Here is a 16,351-nt window from a genome sequence, read left to right on the forward strand (position 1 = left end):
TCGTGGAATCCCAGACTGGTTTGGGTTGGAAAGGACTTTAAAGATCCCTGCCATGGGCAGGGACACCTTCCACTATCCCAGGTTGCTCCAAACCCTGTCCAGTCTGGCCTTGGACACTTCCAGGGATGGGGCAGCCACAACATCTGGGCTGCTCCCGGCACAGGCAGGACCAGCTCAGCGCTGGGGTGTAAATGGGCAGCCAGGGCACCAACACCTTGTCCCCACCCTCTGGCAGCAGATCCCTCCTGCTCTACTGGCATCTTCCCGAAGGTCACCTTGGAGGTGGCTCCTTTCAGCTCCCAACAGGGGTGGGGGAGGCCTGCAGAGGCTGAGCCGTGTGCTGCCAGCCCCACAGCCCCTGGCAGCGCAGAGCCAGGCTCGGGGGCATCAGGGAAGGTTTTCCATCACACACACACACACATCCCACGAACCCCCCGCTGCCAAAGGGAAGGGTCAGCAACTTCCAGCCCATCCCCACAATTATCCTTTCCTCTGGTCCCCTCGCTGGGCACAGCAAGGGCCTGATCTCTGCTGAAGCTTTCACCCGCCTGAAGAAATAATCTCACTCCATGCTCTTCCCTTTCTTTCCCTTGACTAGGTTTGCTTGGTGCATACCCTCTTTAGAGCTGATTTCAATTCCTTAACCTCGTGCCACAAGCGCTGCGGGCAAGAGCGTGAACTCTGAAAATGCTTTGGTTTTACTGAAAACGTTAAAAAACAAGATTGAGATGAATTTTTCTCTTGAATAGGAGCTGATTGCCCTCCCTGTGGCAGGAGGAGGGCAGAGGAGGGGGTGGCCACAGTCCTGTCCCGAGGGAAAGAGCATGCTGCCTCCCTGCCAAGCCAGGGATCCACTCTGTGCATGGAAGATCATGTTTTGCTTTAAAAAGTCCTTTCCAATGTGCAGTGCTCTGTCCCTTACACTCAAGGTGGCTGGGAGGGTGAATTTTGGGGGCCACCTGCCCTGGATCCTACCTCTCCCAAGGCAGCAAGGGCAGGCACCCAGCTGGGATGGACATAGACTCTCCTGCAGCACCTCCAGTCTTTCCTTTGCTCCTCCTGAGTGTTCTCCCCTTGGAGCTCGACAGCAAAAAGCAATTTATTTTACATTTAGATATTTAATGGAGTAATTTTTCCCTGACAAAAGATTTGTCATTCCCTTCCCCGTGCCTCCCCACCGCATCCCTCCCCCTTTCTAAATCCTATCCCAGAGGTATCATTTGTTCCCAGCCATTGGCATCTGGTGGCATCGAGAGGAACAATCCCCAGCATGGGGGAGTGGGGAAGGAGCATGGGGGGGAGGTGGGTGTCGGGTGGGCATCGTGGCATCCCTCCCTCCTTCCCTCCATCCCCTCCATGGCTGGCAGGGTGGGAGAGCACCTGTGGAGCCATCCTGAGCTAAACGGGACCATGGGGCACTGCAGGGCTTGTATGCTGCTCCCACACATGTCCATGCCTCAATTTCCCTGTGGGAAAACAAGGCTCTCCCCCCACTCCCTGGGGCCACACTGGGTTTAGCACAATAGCAAACCTCCACGTTCTCATTCTGGGGGTGGAAAGCAGCATTACTCAGAGCCAGGATTGCTAATAACACACTAAATATAGCACTTTCCATCTCCAGAGTACTTTTTGAACTCTAGCTCATGAGCCCTAACCCCCCTGCAGGGGCCAGGGCACCAGTTGGCATCGCTGTGTGGGCAGGATGCCGGGACAGTGACGGGATGTTCCCCATGGATGCTCCTGCCTGGAGGCACTTCCCGTCGTGATGGAAGGAACAGGCATCGTGTCAGTCCCTCCTGAGCTGGCCCAGGTTGAGGGGGATGGGGGTAGCAGGCTGAGGCCCCGGGGCAGGTGGGCAGTGGGGGACAGGCTCCTGCAGCCTCTCGGTGATGGTGGGAAGTGGCTGCTTCTCCCAGTCGCCCTGCAAGAGAGTTTGGCACCGTGAGACCAAGTCTCAGGTACTTGGAGACTTGGTGTTTCTGCCCATCTCTCCAATGAGCTTTAATATTTGAAGCATTTTCAGCCAAAATCAGGATGTTTTCTTATGAGATGCTGCTAATTATTCATATTACTAATTCTTCATTTTACAGAAGCACCTACACATCCCCTTAGCGGCACAGACGTCTGCAGTGCACGGTGTCTCACAAACCCACCACAGTCAGGATGTTTCCACCCCAAAAAGCGCTACCCACCAAATCAGATGGAGGCAACTCCAACCAGGGAGTCCCATACAGGCACCAACGTGCTCTGTAAAACACTCTCCACCAAATATTGGCAGGAATTTGCAGCATTCCAGCATGGATGTTCCTGTGCAGCTGCTGCAGAGCAGGAAGGATGCAGCAGCCTGGATGATGTGCTGTGTGGCAGAGCTGGGGAAGGGCTGTCACAGCCATCAGGGCTCAGGGTGACCATGGCCAGGACAAAACCTCCAGCTCTGTGCATGTGAGGAGACACCTTGTCTCGGGGATGTTCCCTGCAAAGAGAAATCTGCCAGGTCCAGGCAGCGCCGAGGGCTGAGCCCGCCGAGCAGGATCTAACTCAGATGTGATGTGTTGGCCTGGGTTAGTGGCCAGTGGAGATGTGGGCAGGGGCTGTGAGGGCAAAGGGGGGCTTGGCTCTGGTTTGGTGATGCTGCAGTTTGGCTGCTGGCTGCGTGCTCATGCGGAAATGTCAGCGAGAGGCTGAGCCGCAGCGTGAGCAGGAGGAGGGAGGTCTGGAGAGGAGAGGTAGAGCCGTGAGTCATCAGCAAGATGAAAGTTGAATTTATGTTTTCAGCTGAAATTTCTTGTGGTATGTCAAGCGAAACAGGCCAGAGGCTGCACCAGCACCAGGAAAACCCTGGGGGAAGAAGGAGTGGGATGGAGGGACCCTTCCAAAGCTCCTGGGGAGCGACCAGAGAGGGGACAGCACTGCAGGGGAGCACCAGCTGGAGAAACAACTATTTTCCTGTACCCTTCTGGCTTAGGGGAGCAGTTAAGAATGTTTAGGGTGTGCCTGCTCCAGGGCTCGGCTCCAGTCCTGAGCCCATCTGCTGCGGAATCTGCCCTGCTGATACATCCCAAACCCTGTGCCTGCTTCTCAGATAGATCAAAGGCACTTGGAGTGTCTCAATAGTTGTTGGTTTCGGTGCCTTCGAGTGGAAATCTGAACAAAGGGAGTTTACTGTGAGCCCTTGCGGGTGCAGGGAACTTGGGGATGGCATCATCCCTGCTGCCTCTCACAAGTGGTACCTTGAGATTTTGCTCGATAATTAACAGCACTCAGTTCCTTCCAGAAATCATCAGATTTGGGATCACTGAACTGCAAAAACATGAACTTAATTAGAAGCTGGTGCTTTTCTCTTGGCAGAAACAGTATGGAATAAATGAGATGTATCAAAGTTGGGCTCGCTCTGAAGCACCAGCAGAGCAGGGAGGCAGCTCAGTTCCTTCACCCTCACTGTGGTGCCTGTGACCCACTTTGTACCAGCACTGGCTCTGCTCCGCTCGAGTCCCTTCCCAGAAGCCCCCTAGACCTCTCTGAAACCAAGAGAGTTGTCTGAGCTGTAATTAAGAAGTTTAATTCATAATTCTCCTGCTGCACAAAACTTCTGCACCACTGTTCTGCACTTCTGTCCTCTGCACAGGCGAGAGGTGCTGGGTCTTCAGTTCCAGGAAACTGGAAAGGTTTCTGCCTGCTCCAGAGTGGACTTTGCTGAAGGGAGTTTACTGGGGCAGAAAGCTGATGGTCATCCCTGCAGTCAGCTCAGCATCCTCCTGTGCTGCAGTGGATATCCCTGGATCCAGGAATAGGCTATCATCTAAGTTTATTACACTGATAAATGGCACTGGGAGCTGAGGCCCTCAGTGGTTTTAAATCTTCATTGCCATCATTGTTATGTCCCTCGTCACTGGGCCTGTTTTTCCTTTAAAGATCTCACAGTCCTTTATCCTTCAGGTTTTGCTGGATCTCTGCGTTTGGAGGCTGCACAGATGCTGCACGTAATGAGCTCTCTCTGCTGGGACCTGATGTCATTTGCCAAAATCCTAAAAACCACCTCACGTTTCTCCTTGGATCTGGAGCCGGCCCTACTTCAACGCTCAGCAAAAGCAGCCTCCAAATCACTTTATGCAAATGCATCTCCCAATTGAATCTGGCTGGGAACATCCATGGTGGGCTCTGGACAGATTGTTTAAGCACCAGGGCTGGGCTCAGTGTCCTCACAGCTCCAGCTCCCTGCCCTGAGCCCGCTGGGTTTTGGATGTGTCCTGAGCACCGGACGCCTGACCCGTGTGCTTGGTACAGACCTTCCCACAGCTCTGCCAAGCTGCTTTTTACCTACAGCTGGGAGTTTTGTTGGGAAGCCTTGGGAGTGAAGCTGTACATACCGGGAACCGGATGGCGGAGGATTTGTTGCAGTGCATGGAGATCGGAGCAAAACCGTAGAGGGACTTTAGCACATCTCTGTTGAACGTGTTCCAGGGGACAGAACTGAACTGCTCTGGGACAGAGACCTGCGGGCACATGCAGACCTCCTCATCGTTAAACCTGGGGCAGGAGAAACGCCACACTGAAACACAGCAGTGCTGTCCCCTTTCGGTGCTGGATGTGACTGATTCCTCCCTGCCTAAAGCTTGACCTGGAATGGCTCCGAAGTCAGTGCTGGGCACAGGGAGCGCCTGGAGCAGCGGGCACCTGCAGGGAAGGATTTGGGGCCAGCTGACTGCCTGTGGGTAGGACGTCCTGTGCAAGGTCAGCATCTCCCCCTCTCATCCTGGGTGGATGGGCTGCAGCTTCTCTAGCAGGGATGCTTGCTGTCTGCCTTGGGTTATAAGGAATATTCTGCACTTAAGCACATGGTCATGCTCTGACTCTTTCTGTGAAGTCCATTCCCAGGACTGCTCTCCCTTCCCAGAGGTTCTCACCACACAATCATCCTTAAAACCCTGGGTTTGGCTTTTTTCTAGTGTTACCACCACAGAGCTTTGCACTGATCCCTCTCCCCTCAGCCCCACCGTGCAGGGGCTCTGTACCTGTTCACGAGGTTGAAGTATCGGTGCAGGTATCCCAGATCCATAGTGCTTTTGCACAGCTCCAGCTGCGTCTGGGGGTAGTAATGCACGTAGTTCACACACATCTCTTCCAGGATGCCAAACCCTCCCTGCAGCACAGACACAAAGGTGATGGCAGCGGGGTCTGGCTGTGCCCTGCCAGGGCTGCACAGCCAGCAGGGAGGGCAAGAGGACACAAAGCTCACACCTCTACGTGCACACTCACATATATCTATAGCTATAATCTATGTATCTGGATATCTGGCTATCTAAATAGATGTAGATACATAGGTATAGATAAACACACCCCTTCATGTGTGTGAGATGGGCAGCACTCTGCTCCTCTGCCCTTTGCACAAGGACAGACTTTTAGGCTAGACCGTGTGGTTTACATTAAAATGCAGATTTCCTATAATCCCTCTGCTATATTTAACTTTGTCCCTGTTGATGGTACCTCTGACAGGCTCTTTTTTTTTTTTTGCTGCCTATGTAAGAAAATAACATGCACTGTCAAAAAATGCCACTTCTCTTTAATTACAATTAATCCCTGGTGGAACAGTTTGTGATGGGAATTAGAGTGACACATGCTACTTCACAATTAGCACCTTGCCATCCCCGCTGCAGGCAGCAGAGCCTTGTGAGTTCCCTTCTTCCCACACTCCCTCTGGGTTTTGGCTGTGATTCAGCCTGGGTTCATGCAGAAGCCCACTCTGTGGGTGCCCCCAACCCTGGGGTACCAACACACCTCAGCCCCACAGAGGCAGGTGAGCTGGCCCTGCACTCACCACGGTGGCTTGGCTCCGGTTCTGCGTGTTGTATGTGCAGGTGGTGATGAGTTCATCGCCCTGGGGAGGTTCAAACACAGGCAAATTTAGGGGCTGGGGAGTGTACAACACAGCAGATCTCTGCTCCCCGTATCAGCAGCCTGTTTCCCCACCAGCGCTCTCTGCAGTGCCTCAGGAGCACTTGCTAAACTTGCATCCCCTGTGGAGATTCCCTAGGGCTGTATCCCAGGAATGGTGTTTCCTGCTTTCCTCGCTTTTTAAGAATTTCTGCAGGGCTGAAACACCTTAAAAAAATGCACTTAGGCAACAGTTTGAAGTGCCAAATCTGTACCTGACTTGATGGCACAACAGCCTCCCCATCACAGCCAGCGCTGGGGACCGTGGGGTCCCAGCACAGATGTAGGTGGGGTCTCAATGACTGCTGAGTCTTTTGGGCAGCCTCATGGGGCACAGCAGGTCCCATAGGTGTCCTCTACTTTGCAGCCAGGTTCTTCCTCACCCAAAAGGCCCCAGGGTACTTTCCACCTCTGTTTTGCCACACACTCTCACCACTGATTCCAAATCTCTTCCTCTCCTTCTACCCAGCGAGGAGAGGGGGCACCACCATGGTTCATCCTCACCCCCTGAGGAGCCTCCCTCTGGTAGACAAAGCTCAACTAAATTAGGTGCTTAATTTAGCTCCTTACTGCCCACACACCAGTTTTGTGCCATATGAGGTGGGCCCCAACATCCCCAAGGCATGAGGGTGGTAGATATGACCCAGGGACCACACTGTCCTCCTGCAGCCCGCAGGGACGTCCCCAGAGGGGATGGGCTGATGGAAGGAGGCAGAGAGGTCAAGGTCATGGGGTCAGGGTGTGCTGTTTGGAAGCTGCCACAGTTTCTGGAGCAACTCACTGGAAAGACTGCAACGATCTCCTTCAGCATGCGGATCTCCTGGGAGGGAAGGAAAGGGGTCACATCAGAGCAGCGCCGTGGCACCGTGCCCAGGGCAACCCCACAGGTGACATCCAGCCAGGACCCCACTGCCCCTGCAGACCCCTGTACCTGGAAGTGAGGGCTGTAGTGGCTGTCGGAGTTCACGACCTGCCGCTCTCTCCCGTCCCGGGACAGCACTGTCACCACTTTTCTCCCTGCCAGGTGAGTGTGGAGCTGGGAGGCGAAGATGCGGATGCCGGCACGGGGCAGAGCCTGGGGGAAGGACAGATCAGGGCCTCGTGCTGACCCCATCCCTCTCCCCTCCCACACATCCCCTGCTGTGTGCTGGGAACCAGCTGTCCCTGTGCTGGCTCTCACACAGGAGTTTAGGGGATCACTGTCCCCTTGGAGCAGGGTGTCAGCGAGCTCCTGGCAGAGGGACAGACTCTCAATCTGCTGCCAAACCAGCTCTCTGGGTCAGCAGGAGCAGCTGAGCCGGATGCTGCTTGCCTCCCTGCGCTCGTTAGTGGTGGCACAAATGATTCCTTTTGAGTAGGCCCTACCAAAACATCTACTAAAATATCCCTGAGAGCAAGGTGGGCATTTTGGAACCATCTTTGAGAGAAGCTCTTGGCAAGTTGCTCGGACACAGAAGCCAATTTTCTCTTCCCCATGGAGGGAAGCACCGCTGGGACACAGCCAGCTAGGCAGTAAGTTTTATGGGAATGGTACCCCGGGGAGCTGGAGCAGATGGCTCCCCAGGAGAGCTGCTTCGAGGGGGATTCAGCGCATCCCGACCAGCTGCTCTCTGTTTGTTGTACACAGCAGATTTTTTCTTTTCAAGCGCAACCTCACGGTAAGTTTAAAACCGGGAATTGGAAACCTGGAGCTCAGTTCTGCCCAGGGCCTGGGAAAAGCCATGAGTAAACTTTGTTCTCCAAGGTGAAGCCGGGGTGGAGAGGACGGGCACTCACCTTCTGGGTGCATTTGTCGGTGCAATAGCCCGTGAGGACAAAGGCGTCCTCGCCGGGGGGAATGGCCATCACGGGCGTGTAGACCAAGCCCAGCTCCATGATCCCGGCGTCGTGGGGCCGCAGGGTGGCCGTGTAGTACAGCCGGATCCCTGAGGAGTCGCGGCGACCTGGTGGGCGAGAGGACAAGGACGAGTCACCGCAGGGACAAGGTCAGGTGTGAAAAACGATGCCGCGCTGCGTCGCCAGCCTCTCGCTCGCGGCTTTCTGAACCTGCGTGTGGCTCTTGTTGTTTTAAATCCTAGACATTTGCATGCAAGCCTTTGCTGAGTGCGCCCAGACACGCCTGGTTCCCCTAGAGAGGGCATCGACCTAAGGCTGAATTGCTCCCAGGAGAGTGAGGTAAGGGGTGCCTTTGGAGAGCCCAAAGCAGAAGGACAGAGCATGGGGTGCTTTAACTCCCTCAGAAATATGGCTCATTGCATCTTCTTTAACTGATACATCCAGAAGTCTAAGGCCCCGAAAGCAAAGGGAAAGAGCAGGGTCAGTAGGTCAGGAGGGGTTCAGGGCAGCTTTGAACCCCCTGTCTCCGGGCTGGAGCCCACTCAGAGATAAGAATAACAGGGGAGACACTATTGGTTAACATGCAAAAGCAGATAAATTATGAAAGACATGAGCTCTGTATTTATAGACGTGTTTCTTCTCGAGTTGCCGAATGTGCTATGACTGATCTACAGTGCATATGCTCTGGTCTCCTAAAAATATACTTGGGTAGTCAAGAAGCTACTTGTTTTTATGTTAATGAAGAAACTGGGCTTTTTGGAACTTTTTTTTTTTCAATGTGTCTCCTGACAATGTTATCGAAGCAGGAGTACAGTAAAACAACATCCACATCCCCCCATCCCCAGCCAGGCTGCTGCTGCTTCCTCTCTGGTGACTTGGCACTGCTGTTGCTCTTGCTCTGAGATCCTCCACCACCACCTTCCAAGGAACTTGGAGGGACACTCTGAGACAGCCCAGCTAAATACTGGTGCTGCCTTGGATCATATCCCTGCAGAAACTCTGTAGGGGCAGTTTTCTGCCTGCAGGCTCAGGGAGGTTCCTTCCCTGAGCATCCTTCTCCACTGCTGGGCTTGCACAGGTCCAGCCTTCAGTGAGGATGACTTTGCTGAGACCAGAAAAGGGGCAACATGGTGGGAATTTAATGTATTCTTCCTGCTAGGACAGATCTGGACCATCAGGTCTCCAGATAGTTGCAAACAGGGCTATGATTTTTGGCCAGAGCCCTCTCCAACAGGATGTCAGTCCTTCCCTTGAATGTCCCCAGCTCTCCTGCCATGGCCTTACTGGGGAGGCACCAGGCATGGCTCACACCCCCTCACCTTTGAACACCAGTGGATTGTGGTAATGGATCTCGAGGCGCAAATATCTGGAGGAGCCTTGGCCACCGAAGGCAACACCTGCTTCTTCAGGGTAGTAGAAAGCCTGGAAGCAGAGGGAGGGTGTTAGGGGAGCAGTGGGATGGCTTTCCAAGGACAAGGTTGAAAAGCTGAAGGGAAATGTTTGGCCATAATCCTGACCCCCACTGTGGGCTGAGGGGTATGATTTGAGCTCTTGGTTGTGCTTGGTGAGCTGGTCTTGCTTCCACAGGCTTCTCCTGTGCCACAAGTACCTGCAGTGACATAACCCCCCAGCAGAATCATAGAATGCCCTGAGTTGGAAGGGACCCACAAGGATCATCATCAAGTCCAACTCCTGGGCGTGCACAGGATAAGCCCAGAAATCCCACCATGTGCATGAGAGCATTGTCCAAAGGATCCTTGAACTCTGTGACCACTGCCCTGGGGAGCCTCTTCCAGTGCCCCACTGGAATGGGGGACAAGACAGACTGGATCACAGGTGGGATACAGGGTGGGGGAAAGACCAGATTGGATAAAGTGAGAATACAGAATGAGGGGAAATCCAGGCTGGATCAGGGCCAGAATGGGGAAAACCCAGACTGGATCACACCTGGGATCCGGAATGGAGGGAAACCTGGACTGGATTATGCCCAGAATCAGGAACAGGGGGAAACCCGGACTGGATCAGGGCTGGGATATGAAATGGGGGAGAACCTGGACTGGATTGCACCTGGGATCCAGATTTATGGCACCAAGGAGGTGAGCTGGGATGAAGCAGGAGCTCAGATGCGCCCAGGGGGAGGCTGGGGAGGTCAGACAGGGCTGGACTCAAACCCCAACAGAGAACGGGGTGGGAGCAACTCACATGGGGCAAACCCAAAAGGGAATTGGGAAGGGTTGGGAGGCAACAGGACGGTTTTTACCCGGGGCAACAGGTCCCCCCTTGCACCCACCTGTGCTCCCATGGCCCAGGCTGCCAGCACGTGCCTGCAGTAGTTGAGCCGCTCTGGCTTCATCTTGGAGTCGCAGGGCCCGTTGTAGGAGGGGAAGCTGTCGAACTCAGCAGCACACTGGAAGACTTCCATGTGGTGGACAAGAGCCTCGTTGCCCTCCGTGATCACGGGCTCGTACTGCAAAGCAGATCCCAGAACGAGGACAGACTGAGAGTCCATCCCTGCGGCTGCCGCCTTCCAGGCTCCACGAGGAGCCAAGACAGGTATGTCTGCCACCTGTTGCTGAATGGGAGACAGCTTCTACCCCGTGGTAGGGAGGGAAGGTTGCTCTGGGCATGAGGCACCAAGCACCAAGAGCTTTTACTTTATATTTTGGCTCGCAAGAGGAGGTTAAGCTGGAACTAGTGCCCAAGGAGAGCATTCAGGGCAGTTGTGGAAACACTTAGTTTCTTAGTTGGCCTTGGGACCAACCCAGAGCCCACCAGAACACATATAGAAACATCTCATCCTTTCTCCAGCAACAGGTGTACCTGATTAGCAGAAGATCTTGGTCTGCTTTGTGATGACTGAGTCCTTTACAGTCTTGCAGGGCTGAGGTGACCCTGGGCACATTGCTTTTTCCTAAAAAGAGTCCTGGTCACATTGTGGTAGCTCTGACTGAAGCTATTGGGTTTTGTTTCTATCCGACAGCTGCTCGGGGCATGGCAAGGGGAATTTGGGGTAGAAAGAGTGATTAAAACCAGTCTGAGGAATGGCTCTGGCTAAAAGTGCCAGCTGTAGAAGTAATCTGCAGCAGCGGGAAGGTATCAGGAGTTACACACTTTTTACTTACACACAGATGATTCAGTTCACACCATCTGTTAGAGAGAAAATCCTCCTTCTGAGCCTTCCTTTGCAGCACTGTCTCTCCTCTATAAATCACTGAGCACTCACTTCAGCTCATGCATCAGGCTTTCCCTCTCTCCACTGGGTGGTTTTGGCTCTGAATGTTCCAGGTCAGCTGCTGAGCCATCTCCACACCTGCTGGGGCTATGCTCTCCCAGTGGCTCATCCCTTCCCTGCACTAGGATGCCAGCAGGTTTCTGCCTCTCCTTTGAGGGAGGTGACCCAAGCACCTGCAAAACACCTGGGCAGCGCACACAAGTTGCATTTATTTCTGTAACTTTCTTTTTTTGGAGTATGCTCTGCTCTTGCCAGCCCTTTTCCTTTGTTTCCCATGTTTATATATTCCTCATGGCTCACTGTGTGCCATAATCCTGCTATGGGTCCATCCTTGATGGCCACAGCTCTGCCCTCTGCAGAGAGTCATCCCTGAGCCTGCCCTGGTTCCTGCTGGATGTGCCAGGTGGAAAGACACTAACTGGCCACTTCCTGCTGAGAAACTTCTGATTTTGGGTTAAGAGAGATTAGAATGCTACTGGCTGGTGGGATGGCTCTGGGAGACGTTTTGGGACCACGTTTGGGAAGATGGATGGGTCTGAAAGCCTCCCAGGCTGTGGGCAGGAAGAGGTGGACAGGGCAGGAAGAGATGGGCTTTGTAGGATGGCTGAATGTGAACATGATTGCTGACTGCCCTGGGGAAAGCAGCCCCCTTCCCCTACCTCTTACCATGATAATGTGATGTTTGGGGAAGCCTTTTGGGAGCTCTACCATGTAACACCAGTAGGTTGTCTCTTGGCTGGGAATGACAACGTCAGGAGCTGTTATCTCCATGGTTTTCGTGTCACTGGGCAGTTCAGGGATGGTGATGTTGGGCTTCAGCAGCTGCACCCTCTGCAGTCCCCCGTGGATGGCAGAGATGTTGATGGCTTGGAGGGAATGCACGGGTTTCTCCAGGATCCCATAGATGAGGTGCACAGTGCCATCCTGAAGCAAGACCACAGTATATCAGGTAGTTTTTCATGTAGAAACATGACCTGCACGGACTATTGGCACCACTATTGATGGCATGAACCCAGGAATGGGTCTCTTGACCCATTCCCAAGTGGGAAGCCACCCTGAGTGCACCAGTAGCTCACTTTGCTGTGCTGTCCCAGGAATATTATAGATTTGGGACCATTGCTTTGGCTGAGGTGATCACAGAGGGTTCCCTGCCAGGTGGGAGAGTCTGAAATTCCATAAGGCTTAACATATCCTCCCTTCTCCTTCAGAGCCCCTCCTCTCTCATGAGCTCGAGGCTGGGACAACCACATCAGTGCAGAGCTCATCCCACCCTGCAGCCCAGTCCCACTAAGTGGCCTGGGCAGTAACAGCAGGCACAAAACTTCTCCCTGAAATCCTCCCTTTTCTCCCAGCTCCTGTTGAGGGGAAAGGTGCCACAAGAAGCTCTGCTCAAAGTCTACTGCAAGGAAGAAAGGTGCTGCTGAACACAGAGAGCTCTGGACAGGAGATAAGGAAGAAAGGAAAAAGAGAATAATCTTTTCTTGAAGGATCAGAGAATAAAGACCTGTAAGTCTTTTCCTTGTTCACAGACAGATTTTTTCCTCCAGGGCTCTCAGTGTTTTGGCAGACGGTAGACATTTCTCACCACAAGACAAGCTTTTGAAAACCAGCAACAAAAACTCGAGGACACTCTGTGCCCACGTTGGCTCTAAAATATCCTGCCCACAAAGGCTTTCATCTGAGATGAGCCTTGCACCAATTCCTGCCTGCACCCGGGGTCCATGGCTGAGAGTCTGAAGCTGTTTGACATCCCCACTGGGAAGGTTTCCTCCCAGTCCCATCTCACAGGGCAGTGGTCAATGCAGACCCAGAGAAACATCAGCAAGCCACATACAAGCACAGCACAGTGTCTGTATTTGCTGTCCCTTTGTTCCAGCTCCTACCACAACCCTCCTCTTTGCCTCCTGTTGGTACACCAACCCTTCTTCGTAACACTCCCAACAGTTGGCTCCAGACGGCAGACCAGAGTGATGCAGGAGGTATTTATATAGACCTAACACATGCTTAACAGCTGATGATGCAAATGAGCTAAAATCTACACTTTCTAGAGGTTTATAAGGGGTCATAAATAGATGGTGCCAAACATTACTCATGTCCCAGGACTGACAGCTGTAGCTCGCTTCCTTTCTGCCTTAGACAGCACAAACACCTGATGCTGCCTCCAAAATCAGATATAACCACGCAGGTTGGGGTTTGGAGCTGTGCCCCAGGGCTGGGAGGGGGCTGAGGGGTGCTACAGTGGCACTGTGGGGTGAGGGTGGTGCTGTACCTCTATCAGGTAGTCCTTGGGGTCACAGGTGCTGAAGGCTCTTCTGAAGAGGAGGTAGAGCCCCTCAGGAGCCCTCCGAGCCCCCAGGAGCTGGTAGTCCTGCTGTGAATCCATGTGGAGCTGCCCCTTGGCATCACTCCAGGCATCCTGTGAGAGAAAGAGCACCCTGGTCAGCCTGGAGGAACCTCCAGAGCTACTGCAGGTCCTGAGGTTCTCCTTCTGGCCCTCCAGCTGGTTCACCTGCTGCATTCCCAGAGGTGTGTGTGTGGGGGGGGTGTCTGTGTTTTGGTTGCTCCATGCCGCCTTCCAGCATCCCCCAGGCACAGTGGTGCCAGAACAGCCCCTGCCATGAGGCTCTTGGTGTGAAATACCTGACCCAGCACTAACAGTCTGCAGAAAAGACCTTTAAAAGCTGAGATGTGTCTGTGGAAAGGATGGGGGACAAGAAAGCCTGCAGGGACATGTGAAAATTTTGCATCAGTCTGATCAGTCCGTGCTGCATTTTGGGTGTATTTGTCCGGGGGGGACACCTTCTGAAGGAGGGTGATGTGCTCTCCAAAACCCTTGCCACAAGACAGCTGCTCTCAATTTAAGATCAGACCTTTGCTGGGCTGTAGTGTCAGCCCTAGAAATTGCTGTCCCTCTTCAAAATCCTTAATTTGTTGTGGCCAGATTGTTCTGGAAGCTCAGCATGGCCTCCCAAAAGCTGCTCATTGTTGAGGATGGCGACAATGCCACACTGAGAAGCAAAGCAGTGGATTTCTGTGCTTCAGGATTTGAAGGTTTGGAGTATAAAATCCTGCAATAATTTGGAACTGAACGGGGTTGTTGCCTTGATCTTTTGTTTCTTTCACTGATATATTTTGTTTAGTGAGAAAAGGCACCCAAGAAGTACCTCGCTATACATACATAAGTGGCTTCAGTTCCCTTATCTTGGGGGAAAAAACAGAAGAAAAAGAATAAAGCAACTTGGCGTAATTTCAGCCAGAACTATAGAGTCATATTTCGAGAACATATTGTCCTTAGAGGGGGAGAGTAAAATCAGCTACATGGAGCTTGCATGACATTTGTTTTCATAGGAATATGGTGTGCAAATTAATCTTGTAGTACATGGGGGGTTAAGCAAATTTGGATCTTTTTAACAGCTGACATACTTATCCAGAAGAAAGGCTGCTGGGAGAGAGAAAACCAGGACTGGAGAGATTTATTGAAATCTCCATGCAGGATGCTGTTCAGCACCAAGTGAAAGAGAAAACCTTAATGCTGCCGGGTGTTTCATTCAGTGCTGCTTGTCTTTCGGGGAGCACACGGAGGCAAGATTAGAAATGATCCTTTATGTCTCCTTAACATGATGCTGTGAAATACTGTAGCATTCGGGCCACCACAGATCCTGAATGGCTGGTAATTAGCAGGAAAACAGCGCAGATAATAAGCCCTTCTTTTCATGCTTTCATTACACTGCAGATCACATTGCGGCTGATTGCGAAAGAATGTATTTTATGGTTAACTTGAAGTAAGCAGAGAGGTAAAATTTAACTTGCTGGAAAGCCTCACACAGGGAAAAATGTGAACTGCTTTCTGCAGCCAAGTGCAATGGCAATGAGCTGAATGTGGTGGTCTGGGGACAGGACTGGAGAGCCCAGGGATGGAAAGACAACCCAAACAAGGACCTGGACAAACAGACTGTGTGAGGAGGGGTGGAGATTTGCAGCAGCAGTATCAAACAGCACCATTAGAAATTAGTTTTTCCTCTGCACTTGCTACCACGAGGTGTTCACGTATCACCCAAATACATTTGCATGTCTAATTTCTGACAGCACCCCGGGCTGCCCTGTTGTCCTGTTGATCCCGACGGTAGCGTCAGAGGCAACTCGCAGCCGGGTTCTTGGTGCTGGCAGGAGCAGCCTCTCTGTCTGGTGACTTTTGCCCTGTCTCAAAGCCATTAATGGGAGCTGTGGTTAATTTTTAATGTGACTGACAGCAGCACAGAAGCAAACCAAGATGTTGGTGCATCCTGTGTGTGTGCGTGAGTATGAGCTGGTCAGTTCACAACCCCCCCGCTGGAGCTCTTTGGGGCTAAACACAGCAGAGACATCCTGGTTCTGGTTCCACTCAGCCTTGCTGATGTGCTGTTGTATTTATTCTTTTCTCTTTGGGTTCAATTCCTACGCCAAACCCATCGTGTGCACCTGATCCATGGGTTCCTCTGGGGTAGAAACCTCCAAGACCTTTCGGACCCCTTTCCCCCCGAGCAGTGGGACCGGTCCAATGTGCCCTGTGCCCTGGACCGGTCCTACTCTTTCAAACCAGATTCACCCCCAGGGAGGGAACCCCATAAGCATCCATGCAAACATACGAGTGACTCACCCCAAAATAGGAATTGCTCCCGTCGCTCCAGAGCACGGCCAGGTCCGCGTTCTCAAACTCGCCCCTGTCCGACATCCCGAAGAGGAGCCCGAACTGCAGGTCCCTGATGAGGAGCTGGAAATTCACGGCTTGCTCAGGGTAGCTGACATTCCAGGAGAGCTCGAGCAGCCCCTGGGGATCGAGGGGCACCTTGTAGGGAAAATCGCTCCCGCGGGGCGCCGAGCCCTGCAGAGCCACCACCAAGATGACCAGGAACGCGGCGATCATGGTGAAGTACATGGATGCCACCTCCCGCAGCTTGAAGCTGGGGCAGGAGCAGGGCTTGCTCCCGAAAGTCTGCATGCTGCCCAGACAGCACCCGTGCCTGCCCCTTGCCCATTTATGTGCTGGCCCTCCTGGGCAAACTGGGTAAGTGATACTCTTTAATCGAATTTAGTTGTTGGGAAATTGGACAGTTGTATTGACACCCCCACCCCACCCCACCTTCTGGCTTTTGTCATTCGCTGCCTCCCCTTAATTGGCTCTAATTGCACATGGACATTATCAATAGCAATTGAATTCGACTGGGCTGATGTGATTCACTCTTAAATCTTCCTTAGTGGCTGGAAAGGGCTGTTGCCTCACAGGCTGCTCCTGCTGAGCCCTGCATGGACATGCTCTACCCTGCTCGTGGTGCTTCTGGCCCGAGTCCCCATGTCCCCAGCCTGGGATCACCC

The 16,351-nt window shown here is 52.9% G+C and overlaps 1 protein-coding gene across 1 annotated transcript; it reads right to left on the reverse strand.

Annotated features, from left to right (window-relative positions):
• Positions 1-1,786: 1,786 nt before the first annotated feature.
• DBH (dopamine beta-hydroxylase) lies at positions 1,787-15,977 on the reverse strand. Its single transcript, XM_008927211.2, has 12 exons — positions 15,636-15,977; positions 13,269-13,415; positions 11,666-11,923; positions 10,058-10,234; positions 9,087-9,189; positions 7,708-7,874; positions 6,863-7,006; positions 6,713-6,751; positions 5,816-5,875; positions 5,013-5,140; positions 4,368-4,527; positions 1,787-1,921 (listed from the first exon to the last, which is right to left on the reverse strand). Exons 1-12 carry the CDS (start codon positions 15,975-15,977, stop codon positions 1,787-1,789), a joined length of 1,860 nt encoding a protein of 619 aa, XP_008925459.2.
• Between the last annotated feature and the right edge of the window lie 374 nt (positions 15,978-16,351).

This window comes from Manacus vitellinus, unplaced genomic scaffold (assembly GCF_001715985.3).
Source record: "Manacus vitellinus isolate BGI_N305 unplaced genomic scaffold, ASM171598v3 scaffold_27_pilon, whole genome shotgun sequence".
Taxonomy (NCBI): Eukaryota; Metazoa; Chordata; class Aves; order Passeriformes; family Pipridae; genus Manacus; species Manacus vitellinus.